At 46.8% G+C, this 25,990-nt stretch overlaps 1 protein-coding gene across 2 annotated transcripts in view; it reads right to left on the bottom strand.

Annotated features, from left to right (window-relative positions):
• Positions 1 to 25,990, bottom strand: part of LOC121586430 (gamma-enolase) — a 30,305-nt gene that overhangs the window by 3,781 nt on the left and 534 nt on the right. The window contains exons 2-12 of one of the 2 annotated variants that reach the window (XM_041903102.2): positions 24,226 to 24,415; positions 16,287 to 16,372; positions 15,965 to 16,060; positions 15,795 to 15,853; positions 15,102 to 15,171; positions 14,809 to 14,942; positions 14,324 to 14,546; positions 13,028 to 13,225; positions 12,393 to 12,594; positions 10,264 to 10,372; positions 9,960 to 10,018 (exon numbers count right to left, since the gene is read on the bottom strand). In XM_041903102.2, the coding sequence (XP_041759036.1) occupies positions 9,960 to 10,018; positions 10,264 to 10,372; positions 12,393 to 12,594; positions 13,028 to 13,225; positions 14,324 to 14,546; positions 14,809 to 14,942; positions 15,102 to 15,171; positions 15,795 to 15,853; positions 15,965 to 16,060; positions 16,287 to 16,372; positions 24,226 to 24,415 (1,426 nt within the window). Of the gene's footprint in view, positions 1 to 9,959; positions 10,019 to 10,263; positions 10,373 to 12,392; positions 12,595 to 13,027; positions 13,226 to 14,323; positions 14,547 to 14,808; positions 14,943 to 15,101; positions 15,172 to 15,794; positions 15,854 to 15,964; positions 16,061 to 16,286; positions 16,373 to 18,518; positions 18,739 to 24,225; positions 24,416 to 25,990 lie in introns of those variants that run through there. The other variant, XM_041903103.2, reaches the window with a different exon arrangement.

The raw sequence follows: 25,990 nt of genomic DNA, 5'->3' as shown, positions 1-25,990 counted from the left end.
GCACGTATCACGATGAGGACTGAACCGGTTAAGATGCGGTTGTCGGGAATCATTCTGAGATGATTTCATTCTTCATTCTGCCGCCTTCCCATGTTCCTCTGGTCCTTGGATACCCCTGGCTGAAGGAACACAATCCCACGTTCGATTGGGTGACGGGCAAGGTAACGAAGTTGGAGCCTTGATTGTCATGCTAACTGTCTCAAGACTGCCTGCCCCCATTCGGGTTCCCAGTCAGGTGATTGAGGCTAAACCCCCCAGATTTGTCCCTGGTTCCCGAGACATATCACGATTTGGGGGAAGTTTTCAGTAAGCAGAAGGCTCTGTCACTCCCCCCCCACCCGACCATATGATTGTGCCATCAACCTGGTCCCTGGAGCTGTCTACCCCAAGGGAAGGTTATACAGTATCTCCCGACCTGAACGTGAGGCGTTGGAGACCTACATCAAGGAGTCCCTAGCTGCTGGTCTCGTTTCGTCCCTCGTCATCACCCCCTGGGGGCAGGATTCTTCTTTGTGGGTAAGAAGGATGGCTCTCTTGACCGTGTATTGATTATCGGGGTTGAATGGCATCACGGTCAAGAACAAGTATCCCCTGCCCTTGATGAGTTCTGCCTTCGACTCCTTACAGGGTGCTACGGTGTTCACCAAGCTAGACCTCACGCAATGCGTATCACCTGGTCCGGATCAGAGAGGGGGACGAGTGGTTGACGGGTTTCAATACACCGATGGGTCACCGAGTATCAGGTGATGCCGTTTGACTGACCAATGCTCCAGCGGTATTCCAGAGTATGGTGAACACGCCCTGAGAGATATGATCGGTCTCTTTGTGTTTGTTTACCTGGATGACATTCTGATCTTCTCGAAGGGAACCTTCCGACCACGTCCAGCATGTCCGGCAGGTTCTGCAGCGATTGTTGGAGAATCGCCTGTTTGTGAAGGCCGAGAAGTGCGAGTTTCACGCCCACCGACATCCTTTCTCGGGTACATCATCTCCAGGGGAGAGAGTTAGGATGGACCAGGAGAAGGTTAGAGCGGTTCTGGAATGGGCCCAGCCCGGTACGAGATTGCAGCTCCAGAGATTTTTGGGGTTTACGGATTTCTACCGCAGATTCATCCGGGGATTACAGCCGTGTGGCCGCTCCGTTAACTGCCTTGACTTCCAGCATCAGGACCTTCGTCGGAATCCGGAGGCGGATCGAGCGTTTCTGGATTTGAAGAGGCGATTCACCAACGCACCGAGTTCTCTCTCAACCGGACCACGGCCCGTCAGTTCGTCGTTGAAGTGGACGCGTCTGATGTGGGAGTTGGCGGCCATCCTGTCGTAGCGTGCTCCACGGACAGTAAACTCCATCCCTGCGCCTACTACTCTCGTCGCTTCCTTTCGCCTGGAGAGGAATTACGATGTGGGTAACCGGGAGCTTCTCGCGGTGAAACTTGCCTTGGAGGAGATGGCGACCACTGGTTGGAGGCGGAGCAACCGTTTATTGTCTGGACGGACCACAAGAATCTTGCTTACGTGCAATCGGCTACACGCTTCAACTCCCGTCAGGCCAGGTGGGCGTTATTTTCGGACGATTCAAGTTTGCCCTGACGTTCCGACCTGGATCTAAGAACGGCAAGGCGGACGCCTTGTCCCGGATGTTCTCCAAGACGGAGGAGAGTGGGTCCAAGACCGAGACTATTCTCCCCGGAACTGCGTCGTGGGAGCGGTGATGTGGAAGATTGAGGAGGAGGTGCTGGCGGCCCTTCGGACTCAGCCGGTCCCGGTAACGGTCCACCCGGTCGGTTGTTTGTGCCTGAGTCGGTTCGTCCTGCTGTCTCAAATGGTCCCACGCCAGCAAGATGGCTTGTCACCCGGCGTGGCTCGGACGATGGCGTTTCTTCGCAGACGCTTTTGGTGGCTCTGCCATGGCCGAGGGATACTCGGGGTTTTGTTGCTGCCTGTCCAGTGTGTGCCAGAATAAGAGTACCAATCGACCCAGCTCTGGACTACTTCATCCCCTTCCTATTCCCCGCGTCCATGGTCGCATCTGGCCCTGACTTCGTCACGGGGTTGCCCGCTTCTGAGGGGGGAACACGGTCGTTCTGACTATCGTGGACAGATTCAGCAAGTTCGCCCACTTTGTGCCTATTGCCAAGCTTCCCTCTGCCTCGGAGACGTCCGGAGATCCTGGGTTAGGAGGTTTTCAGGGTCCACGGTTTGCCCAGTGATATCGCTTTCCGACCGTGGCCCTCAGTTTACCTCTCTGCTGTCTGGAAGTCCTTCTGTTTGGCCATTGGAGCTACAGTCAGTCTCACATCTGGTTTTCACCCCCAAATCCAATGGTCAGAGCGGAGAGAGCCAACCAGAAGATGGAATCCACGCTACGCTGTCTGGTCTCTTCCAACCCCACCTCCTGGGCCTCTCAGTTGCCTTGGGTTGAGATGTGCCCACAATACTCTCCCTACTTCGGCCGACTGGGATGTCTCCTTCCAGTGCCTGTATGGCTACCAACCTCCCTGTTCCCTTCTCAGGAGAAGGAGCTCTCAGTGCCTTCTGTTCAGGCCCATATTCGGCGTTGCCACCGACCTGGCATCGGGCCAGAAAGGCACTCCTTAGAGGTTCGGACGTATCAGCTCCAGGCGAATCGTCGCCGGATCCCGCTCCCACCTATACCACCGGAGATAGGGTTTGGTTGGCCACACGGGATCTTCCGTTACGGACTGAGTCTAGGAAGTTGTTACCGAAGTTTATTGGTCCGTTTGTGGTGGAGAAGGTGATCAATCCAGTGGCAGTGCGACTCAAACTACCGAGGACGCTCAGAGTCCATCCCACTTTTCATGTCTCCTGCCTCAAGCCTGTCTTCCTCAGTCCTCTGTTGCCTCCTCCGCCTCCTCCTCCTCCTCCTCGGATGATCGGAGGTGGTCCTGCCTACACGGTGCGCCGCATTATGGATGCCAGACGGCGGGGCCGGGGTTTCAGTATCTCGTGGACTGGGAGGGTATGGTCCGGAGGAGAGGAGTTGGATTCCGCGGCGACAGGTCCTAGATGCGGATCTCATCAGGGACTTCTACCGCCTCCATCCTGGCGCTCCGGGAGTCCGCCCGGGTGGCGTTCGCCGGAGGGGGGTACTGTAACGATCCCGGCTGTCTGAGTCGGGGTCTGGTCGAAATGCCATGGTTTCCCGAGAGTTCGGGAACGCTCCGGGAGCGCTCTGGTTTCCGCACTGATTCCTGTTAGCAATCTGCACACCTGGGCCTAATCAGCACCTTTCTTAGGCTCTGGCCCAACATCCAGTTCCTGCCGGATCGTTAGCCATGAACAGTAGGTGTTCTGTGTATCAGTTGAGCGTTCTAGCGTGAGTTTTGTTATTTTGTACTTTGTTGAGTTTTTTGTGTCCTTACCTCCGTTTTTGTTCCACCTGCAGTCACCGTCCGGAACCTTCACCCCACCTCTGCCTGATGGTGGGGCGGCTGCCGACGCCATCACTGGACCCAGACTGCACCCCCAACTACTCAACCACGCCGCCCGCTCTGTCCCTGGATTATTCTGCACCTTTTTGTTATCTGAATAAACCCTCACTTTCGTTCAACTCTTCTTGTCCTGGTCTGCTTCTGGGTTCTGGCTGAGGGAACTGTGACATAGGAAGCCGATTCTAGATTTAACTTTGGATTGGAGATGCTTAATGTGAGTCTGGAAGGAGAGTTTACAGTCTAACCAGACACCTAGCTATTTGTAGTTGTCCACATACTCTAGGTCAGACCCGTCGAGAGTAGTGATTCTAGTCGGGTGGGCAGGTGCCAGCAGTGTTCGATTGAAGAGCATGCATTTAGTTTTACTAGTGTTTAAGAGCAGTTGGAGGCTACGGAAGGAGTGTTGTATGGCATTGAAGCTCGTTTGGAGGTTTGTTAACACAGTGTCCAATGAAGGGCCAGATGTGTACAAAATGGTGTCGTCTGCATAGAGGTGGATCTGAGAGTCACCAGCAGCAAGAGCGATATCATTGATATACACAGAGAAAAGAGTCGGCTCAAGAATTGAACCCTGTGGCACCCCCATAGAGACTGCCATAGGTCCAGACAACAGGCCCTCCGATTTGACACATTGAACTCTATCTGAGAAGTAGTTGGTGAACCTGGCGAGGCAGTCATTTGAGAAACCAAGGCTATTTAGTCTGCCAATAAGAATGTGGTGGTTGACAGAGTCGAAAGCCTTGGCCAGGTCGATGAAGACAGTTGCACAGTACTGTCTATTATCGATCGCGGTTATAATATTGTTTAGGACCTTGAGCGTGGCTGAGGTGCATCCATGACCAGCTCGGAAACCGGATTGCATAGCGGAGAAGGTACGGTGGGATTCGAAATGGTCGGTGATCTGTTTGTTAACTTGGCTTTCAAAAACTTTCGAAAGGCAGGGCAGGATGGATATAGGTCTGTAACAGTTTGGATCTAGAGTGTCACCCCCTTTGAAGAGGGGGATGACCGCGGCAGCTTTCCAATCTCTGGGGATCTCAGACGTTACGAAAGAGAGGTTGAACAGGCTAGTAATAGGGGTTGCGACAATTTCGGCGGCTATTTTTAGAAAGAAAGGGTCCAGATTGTCTAGCCCAGATGATTTGTAGGGGTCCAGATTTTGCAGCTCTTTTAGAATATCAGCTGTCTGAATTTGTGTGAAGGAGAAGTGGGGGGGGGGCATGGGCAAGTTGCAGCAGAGGGTGCAGAGCTGGTGGCCAGGGTAGTGTAGCCAGGTGGAAAGCATGGCCAACTGTAGCAAAATGCTTGTTGAAATTCTCGATTATTGTACATTTATCGGTGGTGATAGTGTTTCCTAGCCTCAGTGCAGTGGGCAGCTGGGAGGAGGTGCTCTTATTCTCCCTGGACTTTACAGTGTCCCAAAACTTTTTGGAGTTGGTGCTACAGGATGCAAATTTATGTTTGAAAAAGCTAGCCTTTGCTTTCCTAACTGCTTGTGTATATTGGTTCCTAACTTCCCTGAAAAGTTGCATATCGCGGAGGCTATTCGATGCTAATGCAGTACGCCACAGGATGTTTTTGTGCTGGTCAAGGGCAGTCATCTGTTCTTAGTTCTGAATTTTTTGAATGGGGCATGCTTATTTAAGATTGAGAGGAAAGCACTTTTAAAGAACAACCAGGCATCCTCTACTGACGGAATGAGATCGATATCCATCCAGGATACCTGGGCCAGGTCAATTAGGAAGGCCTGCTCGCTAAAGTGTTTTAGGGAGCTTTTGACAGTGATGAGGGGTGGTCGTTTGACCGCGGACCCGTTACGGACGCAGGCAATAAGGCAGTGATCGCTGAGATCCTGGTTGAAGACAGCGGAGGTGTATTTAGAGGGAAAGTTAGTTAGGATGATATCTATGAGGGTGCCCATGTTTACGGATTTAGGATTGTACCTGGTAGGTTCCTTGATCATTTGTGTGAGATTGAGGGCATCTAGTTTGGATTGTAGGATGGCTGGGGTGTTAAGCATATCCCAGTTTAGGTCACCAAGCAGTACGAACTCTGAGGATAGATGGGAGGCAATCAATTCACATATGGTGTCCAGGGCACAGCTGGGGGCTGAGGGGGGTCTGTAGCAAGCGGCAACAGTGAGAGACTTATTTCTGGAAAGGGGGATTTTTGTTTGTTTGGGCACAGACCTGGATAGTATGATAGAGCTCTGCAGTAGATTGCAACTCCACCCCCTTTGGCAGTTCTATCTAGATGGAAAATGTTGTAGTTGGGGATGGACATTTCTGAATTTTTGGTGGCCTTCCTAAGCCAGGATTCAGACACTGCTAGAACATCAGGGTTGGCGGAGTGTGCTAACGCAGTGAATAACTCAAACTTTAGGAAGGAGGCTTCTGATGTTAACGTGCAAAAAACCAAGGCTTTTACGGTTACAGAAGTCAACAAATGATAGCTCCTGGGGAGTAGGAGTGATACTGGGGGCTGCAGGGCCTGGGTTAGCCTCTACATCACCAGAGGAACAGAGGAGGACTAGAATAAGGATATGGCTAAAGGCTTTAAGAACTGGTCTTCTAGTGCGTTGGGTACAGAGAATAAAGGGGGCAGATTTCCGGGCGTTGTAGAATAGATTCAGGGCATTATGTACAGACAAGGATATTACATTTACATTTACATTTTAGTCATTTAGCAGACGCTCTTATCAAGAGCGACTTACAGTTAGTGAGTGCATACATATATATATTTTTCTCATACCCCCCGTGGGAATCAAACCCACAACCCTGGCGTTGCAAACGCCATGCTCTACCAACTGAGCTACATCCCTGCCAGCCATTCCCTCCCCTACCCTGGACGACGCTGGGCCAATTGTGCGCCGCCCCATGGGTCTCCCGGTCGCAGCCGGCTACGACAGAGCCTGGATTCGAACCAGAATCTCTAGTGGCACAGCTAGCACTGCAATGCAGTGCCTTAGACCACTGCGCCACTCGGGAGCACAATGGAAGGATATGAGTACAGTGGAGGTAAACCTAAGCGTTGGGTAACAATGAAAGAGATAGCATCACTGGAGGCACCGATTGAGCCGGTCTCGGCGTGTATGGGGGGTGGAACAAAGGAGCTATTTGAGGCAGTTTGAGAATGACTTGGGGTTCTATATTGAAATTGTATAATAAGAACTAACTGGAACAGCAATAGGCAAGGCTTATTGACATGGGATAGAGGTATAAAGCAATCACAGGTGTTATTAGAAAGAGCTAAGACAACAACTGGTAATGGCGATGAAAGTTTGGGCTGAGGCTAAACAGATAAACAGGACAGGGTACCGTGTAAAGGAACAGTCCAGCAGGCATCAGCTGTGCAGCTGAGTGATCAATAAGGTCCAGTGAACAGCAATATGTGAGTCCGAGAGCAGTACGAATTGGTGCTACAGCACAGCGAGCAGGAAGCATGGCTGTTGTTTGCGTGTGCTAGCGAGCCGGGGCTAGCAGATGGATCTTCGTGGTCGTCGCAACGGGAAGCCCACAGACGATTACGTCGGCAGACCAGTCGTGATGGATCGGCGGGGCTCCGTGTCGACTCTAGAGGTAGATAGCCGGGAGATGTGCCTAACTCGAGGCTAGCACAAGGCTGATTAGCCAACAACAACATCCATTTGGTTGCAGCTAGCTAGTTGCGATGATCCGGTGTTAAAGGTCCAGTGATTTAATGATTCCGGCAGAAAATCCGATATGTTCTGGGTTGATAACGCGCTATGCAGACAGTGCAGACTGGCCGATAATAGTCCAGGCTAGAGCTGGCTGGTAGGTAGTGCAGGCCACGGACAATGGTGAAAAACCGCTAACGGTGGCTAATAGCAAGTAGCTATTTAGCTGGCTACTCCCGTCCGGTAGACAAAGAGGTAGATAGCCTGGATATGGGCCTGGCTCGAAGCTAGCTCAAGGCTAACTGGTGCTTGCTTCGGGGGCAGTGGTGATTAGCCTACAGCAACATCCATTCGGTTGCGGCTAGCTAGTTGCGATCCGGTGTTAGGGTCCAGTGGTTCAGTTATTCCGGCAGAAAATCCGATGTTCTGGGTGAAAACCGCTAACGGTGGCTAATAGCAAGTAGCTAGTTAGCTGGCTAGCTAGTTTCAACTGGAGATTCTAGATAAAGGTGAGTAAATAATAGAATCCGTTCCACATTGAGTGAGGCGGGTTGCAGGAAAGTATATTTAGTAGAAGGATGAAAAGTGTGATAGGGAAATATGTACGAAAAATACAAAAAAAAATACAAAAAACTGGCTATTTACACGGACACACAACAAAGAACACGACCGCACTGCTACGCCATCTTGGTTACATACACCTCCACCTGCAACTATTATCAGTGATCATCAGGGGTTATAGGAGCTGTTATTAGGGGTCATGCAATCTGATTCTAGATCTGTACAACTTGTAACTTCTACCTGAAACCATTAACCCAGTGATCAGGGTGTTATAGTGGCAGTTATCAGTTAATGCTGCTGTGATTGGGTAAGAGGCCCTCCCTCCTCTGTCCTGCTAAGAGGCCAATGGGATTACCCTGAGCAGATCCCAGGTGCTCTCCGTGCTCTGACTGGCTCTCACACATGGGGTGACACTGGCGTGTTGTTAGCATGCGCGTCACAGCAATTAGCTTGGTGACGCTTGTTTAGAATGGGACATGTGGGAATACGCTCTTGGCTAAGCTCTTGGCTACAGTCACACTCAAGGTGAACGTTGTCCTTATATGTAGATACAGGACTAGGTTCAGTTTACAGTAACTGAGTGCTAACCTGACCTTGAACTATTGAGGGTGGAAGGTAAAACTGACGTTAGATCAGTGTCTAGGGGCAACGTTGTCCTAATCCTATTCTTACTTTTAGGGATTGTTGACCAGTAACTCGTTGGTCTCTACATAGTATAGCTACAGTATATGTTCATCTATGTTTGTGTAGCACATGGGGATGTGTAAAACCTACTCATCAGCCTTAAGTGTCCCGCTTGCGTCATCTCATTTGAGGAGGCGCGATCCTCTAAGACGCTTGAGGGCGGACGGTCACGTGTGTTTGTGAGGCAGAGGTCCCGATTTCACGCCAGGTATCAAAATCAAATCAAATCCAATTTTATTTGTCACATGCGCCGAATTCAACAGGTGTAGACCTTACAGTGAAATGCTTATTTAAAAGCCATTAACCAACAATGCAGTTTTAAGAAAAATAGGTAAGTAAAAAATTAAAATAAAAAATAATTAAAGAGCAGCAGTAAAATAACAGTAGCGAGGCTATATACAGGGGGTACCGGTACAGAGTCAATGTGCGGGGGCACAGGTTAGTCGAGGTAATTGAGGTAATATGTACATGTAGGTAGAGTTAAAGTGACTATGCATAGATAATAAACATAGCGTAGCAGCAGCGTAAAAGAGTGGGTGGGGTGGGGGGGGTGGACAATGCAAATAGTCCGGGTAGCCATTTGATTAGCTGTTCAGGAGTCTTGTGGCTTGGGGGTAAGAAGCTGTTAAGAAGCCTTTTGGACTTAGACTTGGCGCTCCGGTACCGCTCATTGAGTGTCTTAGTGCCAGCATCGGTTTGTGGTGGTAAATAGACAGCTACGAAAAATATAGACGAAAACTCTCTTGGTAAATAGTTTGGTCCACAGCTTATCATGAGATACTCTACCTCAGGCGAGCAAAACCTTGAGACTTCCTTAATATTAGATTTCGTGCACCACCTTGTCTTACCGGAGGCAGCTGTTCTATCTTGCCGATGCAGTGTATATCCCGCCAGCTGTATGTTATCCATGTCGTCGTTCAGCCGCGACTCGGTGAATCATAAGATATTACCGTTTTTAATGTCCCGTTGGTAGGATATCCGTGATCTTAGTTTGTCTATTTTGTTATCCAATGATTGTACGTTGGCTAATAGGACTGATGGTAGAGGCAGATTACGCACTCGCCGTCGGATCCTTACAAGGCACCCCGACCTACGTCCCCGATATCTCTGTCTCTTTCTCATGCGAATGACGGGGATTTGGGCCTTGTCGGGTGTCTGAAGAAAATCCTTTGCCTCCGACTCGTTAAAGAAACAATCTTTGTCCAGTAATTGCTGTCCTGATATCCAGAAGCGCTTTTCGGTCATAAGAGACGGTGGCAGAAACATTATGTACAAAATAAGTTACAAATAACGCGAAAAGACACACACAATAGCACAATTGGTTAGCAGCCTGTAAAACGGCAGCCATCTCCTTCTGCGCCATTATCGTATGTGCCGTATCGGGAGGAAGTGGTACTCGCTAAGCAAGCAGTGTGACGTCCTTTACACTTACATGCAATAATACACATACAAGTATATACATACAAGTATATTATTATTCCTTTGCGATGCAGTATTTATTATGGAAAAATAATGATTTATGGTTTTGAGGTGCAGTATGCTTTCAAATTTTTTTCAAGAAGCAATATAAGCCACTGAGTAGAATTTGGCGGGATAGCTAAAGAGGATAATGTTTGACCACTGACCTCATGAGCTGGTTGTACTTGGCCAGCCTCTCAGATCTACATGGTGCTCCTGTCTTAATCTGAGAGAGAGAGAGAGAGAGAGAGAGAGAGAGAGAGAGAGAGAGAGAGAGAGAGAGAGAGAGAGGGAGGGAGGGAGGGAGGGAGAGAGAGAGAGAGAGAGAGAGAGAGAGAATTAGAACAGATTTAGTGAAAGCGATACAATGTTGTGGTCAGATTTGTATAATGGTCGGGGTCTTCTGTATCTGTATGGAACGCTCCGCATGTCTCTGTGAGTGAGTGAATGAGTGAATGAGTGAGTGTGTACCTGTCCAGTGCAGAGCCCCACCACCAGGTCAGCAATGAAAGTGTCCTCTGTCTCTCCCGAACGGTGACTGACCATCACTCCCCAGCCATTGGCCTGGGCTAGCTTACACCTGAGAGAGAGACCGAGAGAGCGAGAGAAGGTGTCAGGCAGAGAGAGAGAGAGAGAGAGAGAGAGAGAGAGAGAGAGAGAGAGAGAGAGAGAGAGAGAGAGAGAGAGAGAGAGAGAGAGAGAGAGAAGAATAAGCATGAGGGTACTAAAAGGAGAATAAAGTAAATGTATGATTGATGGCTATATTAATACATTTTAATTGAACAACTTTGAATGACTGTTGGCAGTACTTACGGTCAAGATTGATGACAACAGTTATAGATGATGGATAGCTGTAAAATGTCAATGATTGACGGCAATGATTGTTGCAACATTTGACAGGTATATGCAGTGCACTCGGAAAGTATTCATACCCCTTCACTTTTTCCACATTTTGTTACGTTACAGCCTTATTCTAAAATGGATGAAATCGTTTTCCCCCCTCATCAATCTGCACACAATACCCCATAATGACAAAGCAAAAACAGTTGTCTTGGCTGTGTGCTTAGGGTCGTTGTCCTGTTGGAAGGTGAACCTTTGCCCCAGTCTGAGGTCCTGAGCGCTCTGGAGCAGGTTTTCATCAAGGATCTCTCTGTACTTTGCTCCGTTCATCTTTCCCTCGATCCTGACTAGCCTCCCAGTCCCTGCCGCTGAAAAACATCCCCACAGCATAATGCTGCCTCCACCATGCTTCACCGTAGGGATAGTGCCAGGTTTCCTCCAGACTTGACGCTTGGCATTCAGGCCAAATAGTTAAATCTTGGTTTCATCAAACCAGAGAATCTTGTTTCTCATGGTCTGAGAGTCCTTTAGGTACTTTTTGGCAAACTCCAAGCGGGCTGTCATGTGCTTTTTACTGAGGAGTGGCTTCCGTATGGCCACTCTATCATAAAGGCCTGATTGGTGGAGTGCTGCAGAGATGGTTGTCCTTCTGGAAGGTTCTCCCATCTCCACAGAGGAACTCTGGACCTCTGTCAGAGTGACCATCGGGTTCTTGGTCACCTCCCTGACCAAGGCCCTTCTCCCCCGATTGCTCAGTTTGGCCAGGCGGCCAGCTTTAGGAAGAGTCTTGGGTGGTTCCAAACTTCTTCTAATTAAAAATGATGGAGGCCTCTGTGTTCTTGGGGACCTTCATTGCTGCAGACATTTTTGGGTACCCTTCCCCAGATCTGTGCCTCGGCACAATCCTGTCTCGGAGCTCTACGGACAATTCCTTCGACCGTATGGCTTGGTTTTTGCTCTGACATGCACTTTCAACTGTGGGGCCTTATATAGACAGGTGTGTGCCTTTCCAAATCATGTCCAATCAAATGAATGTACCACAGGTGGACTCCAATCAAGTTGTAGAAACATCTCAAGGATGATCAATGGAAACAGGATGCATCTGAGCTCAATTTCGAGTCTCATACCAAAGGGTCTGAATACTTATGTAAATAAATTATGTTTCTTTTTTTTAAATATAAATTAGCAAAAATGTATAAAGACCTGTTTTGACTTTGTCATTATGGGGTATTGTGTGTAGATTGATGAGGAAGAAATGTATTTAATCAATTTAGAATAAGTCTAACGTAACAACATTTGGAAAAGGTTAAGGAGTCTGAATACTTTACGAATGCACTGTAGATGGAAGTAAAGTGTTGGCTATATAAATATGGCTGATTGATGGTCATGTGAATGTAAAAAAAGCTCATTATTTTCTTCATTAAATTATATTTTATTTAAGCAGGTAACTACCATTGAGATTGACATCTCTTTCTCAAGGACTTCCAACCTGGCCAAGAGACAGACCTGATAATTGACTGCTACATAAATGTGTATGACTGACGTCACACTTTACTTGAACCCTATGTACGTCATAAGGGCTACATAACCTTGTTATAGAGCATCATAGTGTTTCTCCAATATATTACCTGGTCATCTATTTTTCAAGGACAACCTAGCCTGGCCAAGTGACTGAGATTGACAGATTGGCTTGATGATTGACATCTATATATCTATATCAAAGTGATTGATTGACAGGTCATGTGACATGGGTCACTTACGCCTGGATGGCTTCAGTGACAGATCCGATCTGGTTGACTTTGAGCAGTAGGCAGTTGCAGGCCCGCTCCTCGGCAGCCTTCTCTATCCTCTTGGGATTGGTCACCGTCAGGTCGTCCCCGACAACCTGGATGCCCACGGAAGCAGTGAGACGGGACCAGGCGGCCCAGTCATCCTGGTCAAACGGGTCCTCGATGGACACCACTACAAAGGGGAGAAGGGTTTAGTGGAGTGCACACTCAGTTGGGACATGTACTCAGTCGTGGTTTGGAACTGAGGTTTTTCTATAGGGAGCAAAGCAGTAGACAGCCATAGTATTGTAAGAGGAAATGTGTCGTGGGATCTTTCAACATGAAGGTAGACATGACCTTGAACATCTCTTTTCTCCAATTTCTATGGGATTGAATGTAACTGTAGGATCAGTCTGTTGCCTCTATAATTTAATTGAATGGATTTGAATTTAATCTAATTTATTTTTTAAGTCAGTGACTTTTTTTTGTGTTATCCCTGTCTAGTTTTAAAAAATGTATGCACTGTGTGTATATGTATTTTTTAAACTCTCAAATAAAATCAATCAATCAAATTCATGTTAGATTGAATTAGGAATCCAATAGGTGTCAGGTGACTGTTTGCCTACCTGGGTAGTCGTTAACAAAGCCTTGGTAGATGTCTGACAGCTCCTCTCCACTGATGTGCCTGTCAGCGTCCGGAGGAGACTTGAAGTCCAGGTCGTACTTCCCCTCGCGGTAGAACTCGGACGCTGCTACATCCATCCCGATCACCACCTTATCCGTGAAGCCTGCTTTCTCGATGGCTGTCTTTATCAGCTCCAACGCTGAGGGGAGAGACGGAAAGAGGGAGGGGAGGAGGGGAGGAAAGAAAGAAAGAAAGAAAGAAGATAAGTGTTGGGGGGAGATAGAGAGAGGAAGGGTGTAAGGGTAGACTCTACCTAGCCTGTGAACCACTCTGTTTCTGCTTTAGCCTACTTGTCTTGTTGCTTGTTTGGTGAGATGATGCTGCTGTGTTGCTGAATGCAGAAATAGTCAAGTATCCAAGCTGGAGTGGGTTTGAGAGTGAGGCAGAAAGGTTGCAAGAATACACACTGATTCTAGAGAGATACTGCAGACCAAAATCTATTCTAAGAGGCTACAGCTGACATTCCTTCAGGCTTTTCACACTTCTTTTTGCTCTTGCCAGGGTTTCGACTTCCTGTCACACCTAGCTACTTCTTCAATAGTGGGATAGCGGCATCATTCTTTCCCCAAGGCCCAGGGTTATCACACACACACACACAGTTAGTTCAAAGATCATCTGATACACATTGCCTTTGCTGTTGGGAAATGAGAGAAAAGCAAGCCTTGAGGAGGACACATCTTCACAAACATACAGATGGGCAGACACTGTACCAGAGGCAGGTTGGAAACTCATTAAAGCGTACCACCTTAGATTTATGATTTGATCTTTAACACCATGTTAGATTTATGGCTGCTGTTTTCCCATAGACATTGCAGCAAAGACTAGATTGTGGGTGAAAAGATGTGTCTATTTGTGTAAATGCCCATACAGAATGTGGGCAACCAAAAGTGTTGAAAATATTAACATTGGTACAGTCCACTATTTTCACTGCCCCCTAGAGTATGTATAATTTGAACTTGTGTCGTGTTCAGTGGGGCACACAGCAAAATGTTTTAAAACAAAAAACAAAAAGGAGAAGTCCAGACTGCTTTCTTGTGTTTGATACGTAATGAACACGACCCAAGATAGAAGTAAAGTGCCATGAACATCCTATGGTTGGATTTGTACCGCAGATGTCTCGCTCGGGAATCCAACGTCTTAACCATTATGTCAACAATAAAATCCCTGTAGACCGAGGGTGACAACTGGGCTTACAGGTCACAGGACTGTGGTTCTAAATCAGCTCTGCTGCACTTACCCTCACTGTTCTCCAGGATATTGGGGGCGAACCCCCCCTCGTCGCCCACATTAGTAGCGTCCTGGCCGTACTTCTCCTGGATCACCCCCCTGAGCGTGTGGTACAGCTCGGAGCCCACCCGAAGCGCGTCCCTGAAAGACTCCGCCCCGACAGGAAGTACCATGAACTCCTGCATGGCTAGCTTGTTGCCCGCGTGGGAGCCTCCGTTGATCACGTTGAACGCCTGTGAAGGAGATGAGACAGGGGAATTAGCAGTTAGGCCAATACCCATGTTCAGCAGGTACCGGTACAGTGCTTCAATTTCCCATATATCTTTCACCCATATATATACCAATGTTTCATATACAGTATATATTATTTTTATCATACATACCATTTTGGTAAAGCCATTTACACAATGACTGTTTCAGTATTGAATTATTGTTATTATGCTACTGCTACACCTCCTTCTCTGATATGACCGTCATAGAAGTAGTGTGGCTTACTGGAACTGGGAGCACCAGCTCTGTGTTTCCCGCCAGGTCAGCGATGTGACGGTACAGGGGGACCTCTTTCTCTGCTGCACCAGCCTTGCAAATGGCCAGGGAGACTCCCAAGATAGCATTTGCACCAAACTGAGCTGTCGACGAGGAAGGAAATGTGAAAAATGTCAAAAGGGCTACCAAAATCTGGGTTCAGACAAAAGCCCATTCTCTCAGTTAATGCTGGACCTCAATTGATCGGGGGATACATATTGACACATTTTATCTGTTTCTTTGGTAGGAACCTGGAGACTCACACTTGTTCTCTGTGCCGTCCATTTCGATCATCGTGTTGTCCAGTTGCTCCTGCTCCACAACACTGATACCCTATGGGACACATCATATTTATACAACTAATTAATAAGCATATTAATATATTCATTATATTGGTAAGTTATCGAGGATCAATTCTCTAATTCAACAAATGGATGGATAACCCGCAACATATCTGCACACAATAAATATCTCATATTTGCAGCCTCCTTTGAACTATAAGCCTTACCCTCTAAAGTATTACCTCTTGCACATATCATATATGTAACAGATTTGCTTGTATAGAATCAGAGTACAACATCATTGAGTTGTAAGATGTTCAGCTCATTTCTATATGTACATTCTATAAGTGCAGTACAATGGCAATGTGATTTTCGTACGTTGCAGCAATGCGTTTTTACTGGCTGACTGCGTCCTAAAATGTATTTTCCACTACTCACTCTCTCTCTCTATCACTCTCGCACTCCGCTCTCTCTCTCTCTCTCTCTCTCTCTCTCTCTCTCTCTCTCTCTCTCTCTCTCTCTCTCTCTCTCTCTCTCTCTCTCTCTCTCTCTCTCTCTCTCTCTCTCTCTCTCTCTCTCTCTCTCTCTCTCTCTCTCTCTCTCTCTCTCTCATCTCTCTCACTCTCACTCTCACTCTCACTCTCACTGGTTATCTGCAAATCAATATGCACTCACCGATGCTATGAGGGCAGGAGCCAGAGTGTCATTGATGTGGCCCACTGCCTTGAGTACACCTAGAGCAGAGAAAGAAGGCAGATAGGAGAGAAGATGGTGAAGGACAGACAAACATCATTCTGTTTACTCAAGCATTAGATATACATGCACACACACACAAACAAACAAACCTTTGCCCTTGTAGCGGCTCTTGTCTCCATCCCTCAGCTCTAGAGCCTCATAGATGCCTGTGGACGCTCCACTGGGCACTGCAGCCCTGAAAAGACCTGAGAGAGACAGAAAGAGGGAGAGAGGGTAGGAGGGGAGGGAGTTGTAAGAGATAGAGAGGCAATAGAGAGAGTAACGTTAGAGGGGAATGATACAGAAATAGTACGAGAAAGAATAGGCCTTAGACGGTGATGCTCTTAAAAATGTATCATAGATTTTGGCTAATCTTTACGCTCTTTGTATGGTGCGATGCTAAGCTTTGTAGACAGGCATGAGAGGGGTCACCTTTCTCTGTGCACAGGTCCACCTCCACAGTGGGGTTTCCCCGGGAGTCTAGGATCTCCCTCGCAATGATGCTCACAATCGACATCCTGTGAAAGAGAGAGAGAGAAGGGGGTCGAGAAAGGGAGAGAGGTCATAAGTGCCTCTATTTTTACCATTGCATTTGCACATACAGGAAGGAAGTGCATAATGGGAGTGCAAATGAAGTGTGCAGAGAGTGACATTACGATTGCTATAAGCCATCATGATTTAAAGTTGGAATTGAATTGATTTAGATTTTTTACAATGCATCGTGTACCAGAAGGTTAGATGGAGCTATTACCATGGTAAAGGATCAGACTCAAATATATTCTAAGTCCATGATGCTAAAACATGGCTCACTCAGACACTATACCGCTATCAGGTGTGGAATCTGTGGATGATCGGTGACTCAAGCTAAATGACGACATCGTTCCTAGTCACCTGGCTCACGACTTCATGAGACACAGGGAATCCATCACTGCCATTGGTCAAGATTGGACTGTCAGCGCCCAGCCCCCCACGACAAGCATTATCCATAAATCCACAGGCTAAAAGGGCCGACTCTCACTGCATGTGTGGGTATGGATGTGGGTACGCAGACCCGTGAGCCTCTGCGGCTCCTCATGATGAGTGCCCATCCCTGCCCTATGGTGTACCATATGATGTCATTATAATTTTCCTTATTAATAGTACTATGCCTCTAATAGTCATTGTTGCTAATTGCTCATTTATTTTGATAAACAAAATAACAAGGATCCCTACAGAACTGCACAGCTATATAATCTCCTGTCTTCACAGAAAGACTGAAATGTTACAGCAACTGAAATGTCACTGAAATGACAACTGAAATATATAATAAGTCCTTGTACACTTACAGCTCTATTCTATGACACCCCCCTCATTCTGTCAGCCCCATACATTGCTGTCTATAAATGTATGAATGTCGCTGTAGGTTTTTCACTGAAATGTTTGTGATGCAGAAATATATTATACATTCCTTTCAGCCCCATACTTTTCAGTGACTATGAATTTACTTAACCTTATGTTCTTCATTTAAATGCTTGTAATTTAATGGTGCCACCATATGCAGAAATCCCTATCCACTTTCAGCCAATCAGCCCCATACATTATCGTGACTCATATATGAGTGCAGCTGTAAGTTATATAACCACTCCCTCCCAGCAGTGTGCAGTATGAGGACACCCATGTCCACACAGCACATACTGAAGATTGCAGCGCTCAGCACAAATACCCAGAGAGAGCGTGATAGAGGGAGATGGCGGGAGGGAGGAGGGGAGAGGAGGAGAGGAGAGGGGAGGGGAGGGGAGGGGAGGGGAGGGAGGGAGGAGGGGAGGGGAGGGGTGGGACGATGGGGAGAAAAATAGAAGAAAGGAGATTCAGAGATAGAGGGATGGTTGGGTAAAAAGGAGAGCAGGGAGGGAGAGAGAGGGACGCAGAAGGCTTATTTTCGCAGGAGTGGCACCGATTGGACACAGGCCGACACAGAGGCAGTCTAACGCATGGCACACACACACAAACACACTTTTGCAGACACTATCCCTCTTCCTCTCTCTCACACATTCACTGTACATATACACACACACACACACACACACACACACACACACACACACACACACATTCTCGTACACATACTGATACAGACATTCAAGGCTCTCTCCCTCCCCTTCACCGTCTCTCAAACACACACACACATACGTGTAGAGCTCTCCTTTCCTCTCCCTGCCTCACACACACACACACACACACACACACACACACACACACACACACACACACACACACACACATAGCTCAAACACAATCACATTTTCTGCATACATACACACACACACAGATCATGCACTGAGGCACCTTCAAAGAACCCAGATACTACGCAAATGCTCTAATACAAACTGACACACACGTACACACAGTACACACACACACTCACTCACAGTGAATCAATAAAACCCAGAGCCAGGCAGGACTGACACTAGTTAGCATACACAACCGTAATGCCTCACATACAGAACTAAGCAAGCAGCAGCATCATCATCACCGTGACCCAGTCCAACACAGCACATCTCTGCTACTGGGAGGCAATCAATACAAGATGCAGGAATAAAACAGGGGATAACGGAAGGCAGTCTGGAGTATGAAAAAAAGAGAGTGGAAGAGGGAGAGAAGAGAATGAGGATGTTCCATCGTTACCTGCTGTCTGTGTGTTCCGCCTAATAGGGAAAGCCAGAAAATACTGGAGAGATGGATGAGAGAGGGAGAGAAACAGAGAGGGAAGGGGGAGAAACAGAGAGAGAGAGGGAGAGCAGAGAGGAGGAAAACAGAGGGAGGGGGTCAAATGTGTGACAGAACGGGGAGGGGATGATGGGATGACTCACAAGAAGACGCTGAGAAAAGAGGAGAGAGGGGGAAGAGAGTGGGGAGGCTTGATTAATTAGACGGAAAGAGGGATGGAACAGAGGTGGATCGGAGAGAAAAAGACAGGGTGCTGCATTTGGAACTGCAAATCAGCTGTAAAAATAGAGAGGGGAGGGAAGAAGTGGAAAGGGTCTGTCTACCTTCTCTCTCTCTCTCTCTCTCTCTCTCTAACCCCCTCTCTCTCTCTCTCTCTCTCACTCTTTCCCTCTCTCTCATCTCTCTTTCCCTCTCTCTCTCATCTCTCTTTCCCTCTTTCTCATCTCTCTTTCCCTCTTTCTCATCTCTCTTTCCCTCTCTCTCTCTCTAACCCTCTCTCTCATCTCTCTTTACCCCTCTCTCATCTCTCTTTCCCTCTCTCCTCTCTTTCCCTCTTTCTCATCTCTCTAACCCTCTCATCTCTCTTTCCCTCTCTCTCATCTTTCTTTCCCTCTCTCATCTCTCTTTCCCTCTCATCTCTCTTTCCCCCTCTCTCTCTCTAACCCTCTCTCTCATCTCTCTTTCCCCCTCTCTCATCTCTCTTTCCCCCTCTCATCTCTCTTTCCCTCTTTCTCATCTCTCTTTCCCTCTTTCTTCTCTCATCTCATCTCTCTTTCCCTCTCTCGCTCTCTCTAACCCTCTCCCTCATCTCTCTTTCCCTCTCTCTCTCCTCTCTCATCTCTCTTTCCCTCTCTCTCATCTCTCTTTCCCTCTCTCTCATCTCTCTTTCATCTATCTTTCCCTCTTTCGCATCTTTCTTTCCCTCTCTCTCTCTCTCTCTCTCTCTGACCCTCTTTCTCATCTCTCTTTCCCTCCCTCTCATCTCTCTTTCCCTCTCTCTCATCTCTCTTTCCCTCTTTCTCATTTCTCTTTCCCTCTCTCTCTCTAACCCCCTCTCTCATCTCTCTTTCCTAATCTCTCGCCTCTCTTTCCCTCTCTCTTCTCTCTCTTTCCCTCTTTATCATCTCTCTAACCCTCTCTCTCTCTCTCCTCTCTTTCCCTCTCTCTCTCATCTCTCTTTCCCCCTCTCTTATCTCTCTTATCACTCTCTCATCTCTCTTTCCCCCTCTCTTATCTCTATTATCACTCTCTCATCTCTCTAACCCCCCTCTCTCTCTCTCTCTCTCATCTCTCTTTCCCTCTCATCTCTCTTTCCTCCTCTCTCTCTCATATCTCTCTTTCCCTCTTTCTTCTCTCATCTCTCTCATCTCTTTCCCTCTCTCATCTCTCTTTACCTCTCTCTCTCTCTAACCCTCTCTCTCTCTAACCCTCTCTCTCTCTCTCTCTAACCCTCTCTATCATCTCCTTTTCCCTCTCACTCATCTCTCTCTTCTCTCTTTCCCTCTTTCTTCTCTCATCTCTCCTCTCTCTCCCTCTCTCTCTCTCTAACCCTCGCTCTCTCATCTCTCTCGCTTTCTCTCTCTCTAACCCTCTCTCTCATCTCTCTTTCTCTCTCTCTTATCTCTCATCTCTCTTTCCCTCTCTCTCTCTCTCTCTCTAACCCTCTCTCTCACCACTCTTTCCCTCTCTCTCATCTCTCTTTCCCTCTCTCTTATCTCTCTTTTCCTCTTTCTCATCTCTCCTCTCTGTCTCATCTCTCTTTCCCTCTCTCTCTCATCTCTCTCTCATCTTTCTTTCCCTCGCTCTCTCTCTAACCCTCTCTCCCATCTCTTTTTCTCTCTCTCTCTCTTTCCCTCTCATCTCTCTCTCTCTCCCTCTATCCCATCTCTCTTTCTCATCTCTCTTTCCCTCTTTCTTCTCTCATCTCTCTTTCCCTCTCATCTCTCTTTCTCTCTCTCTAACCCTCTCTCTCTTTCCCTCTTTCTTCTCTCCTCTCTCTCATCTCTTTCCCTCTCTCTCATCTTTCTTCCCCTCTCTCTCTCTCTAACCCTCTCTCTCTCTAACCCTCTCATCTCATCTCTCTTTCCCTTTCTCTCATGGTCCTCTGTAGCTCAGCTGGTAGAGCACGGCGCTTGTAACGCCAAGGTAGTGGGTTCGATCCCCGGGACCACCCATACACAAAAATGTATGCACGCATGACTGTAAGTCGCTTTGGATAAAAGCGTCTGCTAAATGGCATATTTATTTATATCTCTCTTTCCCTCTCTCCCTCTCTCTCTTCTCTCTTCTCTCATCTCTCTCTCTCTCTCTCACCCTCTCTCTCATATCTCTCTTTCCCTCTCCCTCTCTCTCTCCCATCTGTCTCTTTCTTTCATGATGCTGTAAAGGCTGTGTAGTCAGTATATAAGGCACCGTCCATATACTGTACACAATTGCATCATCTATACTAAACACAGGCTCAGCAATGATGAACCTACAGTGTATACCACTTCTTATATATGACTAACTGTATAGGCACTAAGCACTGTGAATGGCAATGTTGCACTGTTGCAGCATCAAAGTGGATTTGGAAACATTTAATGTATTCCCCATTCAAGCATATATTGAAATTACTACTATTATCTTGTTGTTTGAAAAATTTGTTTTTAAACGGTAAGAGAACGATTACACGTAAGAAATGCAAACACATTTCAAATGTATTTTGCTTTAAAATGTGCTTATATGCAAAACCATCCATGAAAAGTAATGTCCTTAAAAATGGCAATTTCTTGATTACTGGAGGAGTTTAATGTTTTAGGACTGCTTGATGGTGGAGCTGAGGGTGAAACAGTGTGTGTGTGTGTGTGTGTGCGCGCGCGCATGTTTAAAGGGAGTATGCCTAGACAGAGGAGAGTGAGAGATCTATAATTAAATAGCCAAGTAAAAATGGGATTATCTTTGGAATACAACAACAACGTCCTTGACACCCATCTCACTCAGATAGAGAGAGAGAGAGAGAGAGAGAGAGAGAAGGGCAAAGAGCAGACACAGTGAGAGAGAGCTGTACAGGGAAAGTGCCTCTATCCAACGACTATTTTAATCATGGTTGATTGACAACATGTCCTCCGCCCTCTGGTCACACGTCTGGTTCTCCAACCTCTGTTTCAGTCCACACAGCTGCTCCTGTCCCATCCTCCTTCCTCTCATTACCTCTCTTCCTTTTAGAATGTGTGTGTGGGGTGTGTGAATGTGGGGGTGGGAGGCAGGGTAGCTCTGTGTGTGTGTGTGTCTGTGTGTGTCTGTGTTATTTGTGAGGAGAGAGGGAGCCAGAGAGTTGCAGATGTCAGGGGAGGCACAGGGGTGTATGGGAGGCCAGTGGACGGAGAGCCAGTGTGACAGCAAAGGGAGTCTGCATGGACTCCTCTCCTAGGGCAGTGTGTGTGTGTGTGTGTGTGTGTGTGTGTGTGTGTGTGTGTGTGTGTGTGTGTGTGTGTGTGTGTGTGTGTGTGTGTGTGTGTGTGTGTGTGTGTGTGTGAGAGAGAGAGAGAGAGAGAAGCCATTATTTGAAATAATGCATTGGTGTTAACGCTCTAGCTTCTAATTATCCTCCATAGTTTCCAGATTCCAGTCGAGATTCATGGACACTTTCTATAGGTGGATTCTGGATGATGAGGGGGTGTGCCAACAGCTGTTCAGTGTGTAGGTTATGCATGGGTAGCTTTGTTTGCAGGTGTATCGAAAGATGTGTGGAATGCAGAATTCCTATTCTACCTAATTTATCAGATACACTACACTAGCTCCACATTGTCCAGATGTCTTACGTCCTTCTTGTTTGTATTCTGCCATGCTACTACAGTTTAAAACCCAACGGTCTTATTATAATGAACTGTGTCTTCATATCAATGGTCTGAAGCAGCTTCCAAATCCTGTCTCTGTATCCTTCATTGTGATCTGGAATTTGATTGATAAAAGCAATATGGGGGATGTGGTCTATGAGCCACTGTCTGTCGCTTGTCTAGTTCTTTTAAATCAGTTCAGATATGCAGTGCCTTCGGAAAATATTCAGGCCCCTTGACGTTTTCCACATTTTGTTAGGTTACAGCCTTATTCTATAATTGATTAAATAGTTTTTTTCCCCCTCATTAATGTACACACAATACCCCATAATGACAAAGCAAAAACCGTTTTTTTTTTACGGAAATATAACATTTACATAAGTATTCAGACCCTTTACCCAGTACTTTGTTGAAGCACCTTTGGCAGCGATTACAGCCTTGAGTCTTCTTGGGTATGACGCTACAAGCTTGGCACACCTGTATTTGGAGAGTTTCTCCCATTCTTCTCTGCAGATCCTCTCAAGCTCTGTCAGGTTGGATGGGGAGCGTCGCTGCACAGCTATTTTCAGGGCTCTGGCTGGACCACTCAAGGACATTCAAAGACTTGTCCCGAAGCCACTCCTGCGTTGTCTTGACTGTGTGCTTAGGGTCTTTGTCCTGTTGGAAGGTGAACCTTCACCCCAGTCTAGGTCCTGAGCGCTCTGGAGCAGGTTTTCATCAAGGATCTCTCTGTACTTTCCTCCGTTCATCTTTCCCTCGATCCTGACTGGTCTCCCAGTCCCTGCTGCTGAAAAACATACCCACAGCATGATGCTGCCACCACCATGCTTCACCGTTGGGATGGTGCCAGGTTTCCTCCAGATGTGACGCTTGGCATTCAGGCCAAAGAGTTCAATCTTGGTTTCATCAGACCAGAGAATCTTGTTTCTCATGGTCTGAGAGTCTTTAGGTGTTTTTGGCAAACTCCAAGCGGGCTGTCATGTGCCTTTTACTGAGGAGTGGCTTCCGTATGGCCACTCTACCATAAAGGCCCGATTGCTGGAGTGCTGCAGAGATGGTTGTCCTTCTGGAAGGTTCTCCCATCTCCACAGAGGAACTCTAGAGCTCTGTCAGAGTGACCATCGGGTTCTTGGTCACCTCCCTGACCAAGGCCCTTCTTCCCCGATTGCTCAATTTGGCCGGACGGACAGCTCTAGGAAGAGTCTTGGTGGTTCCAACTTTTTTCCATTTAAGAATGATGGAGGCCACTGTGTTCTTGGAGACCTTCAATGCTGCAGAAATGTTTTGGTACCCTTCCCCAGATCTGTGCCTCGACACAATCCTGTCTCGGAGCTCTACGGACAATTCCTTCAACCTAATGGCTTAGTTTTCACTCTGACATGCACTGTCAACTGTGGGACCTTATATAGACAGGTGTGTGCCTTTCCAAATTATGTCCAATCAATTGAATTTACCACAGGTGGATTCCAATCAAGTTGTAGAAACATCTCAAGGATGAACAATGGAAACAGGATGCAACTGAGCTCAATTTCAAGTCTCATTGCAAAGGGTCTGAATACTTTTGTAAATAAGGTATTTCTATTTTATTTTTTTAATACATTTGCAAAAATTTCTAAAAACCTGTTTTCGCTTTGTCATTATGGGGTATTGTGTGAAGATTGCTGAGGATTTTTGTTTTATTTAATCCATTTTAGAATAAGGCTGTAACGTAACAAAATGTGGAAAAAATCAAGGGGTCTGAATACTTTCTGAAGGCACTGTAGGAAAGGTGACAAGGAGAGCCTAGGACACCACTTTAGAGACTATTGACGATTGGACGGAGTGTGTAGTCTAGAGACTATTGTACCCACCTTTTGCTGCTACCACACAGCTTCCCATACTTCAGTGCCCTCTTGTGGTCATCTTCCCATTGCTGCCTGAGAGAGTCCAACCTTATGTAGCGTCCCTGTATGTCAGCAATCCTGTATGGGGTGGTGTGGGTAGCCTCAAGGTTAGAAAGTCGGGCCAGTAGCCGAAGGGTTGCCGGTTTGAATCCCAGGGCTGACAAGAAAAAAAGTGGAGAGAGAGAGATGGCATTTATACCTTAGGTGCCACCTATTGCCATTGTGGCCTTGAGAAAATTGACAATAAAGATCTATTCTATACTGCGATCTGCCATCAAGAGGTCTGAATGTTATGGTACGTACAGGACAGGTATCAGGCTTGTCTTGTAGCTGCAGATTCATGCCCCATCCCTGCTATCCTCTAGCCTGACGACTCACACTAAATTCTTCCGCTGCTAATAATATAATAATAATATGCCATTTAGCAGACGCTTTTATCCAAAGCGACTTACAGTCATGTGTGCATACATTTTTACGTATGGATGGTCCCGGGGATCGAACCCACTACCCTGGTGTTACAAGCGCCTTGCTCTACCAATTGAGCTACAGAGGACCACCCATACTCTGTCGTTCACTACATACTTTAGTCAGAGACTGCCATCATTGAAGTTGTTTGTGGTGAGAAAGGGAATGAAGGGTGTTGGATTGTCTCTAACCAATCAGAGTATCAAAGCCAATGACGAATTTTCAAACCGCCGCTTTACCTGGTTTCCACTAGATAGCACAGCCACAAAGTCCTAAAATGGGCTATATCAAAAGGAAATATCGTCTTCATTTAAGGTTGGGGTTACGCAAAAGGTTAGCAGTGTGGTTACGTTTAGGGTAAGGTTTAAAATCACATTTTAAAGCTGCAATATGTAACTTTTTGGTCGACCAACAAAATCCACATAGATATGTGAGTTATAGATCTGTCATTCTGATTGAAAGCAAGGCTAAGAAGCGGTAGAACTGTTCTATTTGCGCTATTTCTATGCTTCCCATGATTTCATTTTTGCCATCTTCAAACAGATGAAAATACAATATTTTTGGTTACTGAAAATATATTTGACAGCGGTTTAGATGGTACGATGACTCTCTACACATTGCTTGTTTTGTCACATAAACTGAAATTAGGCAAACTATTAGAATTTTAGCAAACAGGAAATGGCGGAGCGATTTCTGCATAATGCACCTTTAATAAGATAAATTGTAGAAATAGGAGGGGTTTATGACATAAAAAATGTTGTTGACCAAATTGACCCACATACAAAAACTCATTGCTTGGTGAGTGAAAAAATAAAAGAGCCACCTGCTGGACAAGATCAACAGAAGACAGATTTTGGGCCCATTTATCCCTTCACCTCTTCCACTCTGGTGAAGTGTAGGGGAGTACCATAGAGAATGATAGAGGCCTCTACTAGCCAAAAAGCAGTTTTAGCAAGAGCAGTGCCATTGAGGGATTCCACCATTTTAATGTAGTCAACTGAGTGGGACTTCTAGCTTCATTGGCTGATCCCTCCTGATGACCCAGTTGGAGTCATGTCCAATCGGGTCATCATGGGCCAATCGTTAAGAAGAAAATGGACTACTTTAAAATGGAGATAGACTCAACGGCTGCTGCCCATGCTGTCACAGACGCTTTAATGTCACAGATACAAAGATGAGTCCTCTATCTATCTCTTTGGGAGGTACTCCGATCAAGACTACTTCTGTGGGCGTGGTCTAGCGTTTGGCCAGAGCAAGGAGTCTGCGT

Source organism: Coregonus clupeaformis, chromosome 17, assembly GCF_020615455.1.
Source record: "Coregonus clupeaformis isolate EN_2021a chromosome 17, ASM2061545v1, whole genome shotgun sequence".
NCBI classification, from domain to species: domain Eukaryota; kingdom Metazoa; phylum Chordata; class Actinopteri; order Salmoniformes; family Salmonidae; genus Coregonus; species Coregonus clupeaformis.
The sequence above is the reverse complement of the archived record's forward strand: the minus strand, read 5'-3'. Positions and strand labels throughout refer to the sequence as shown.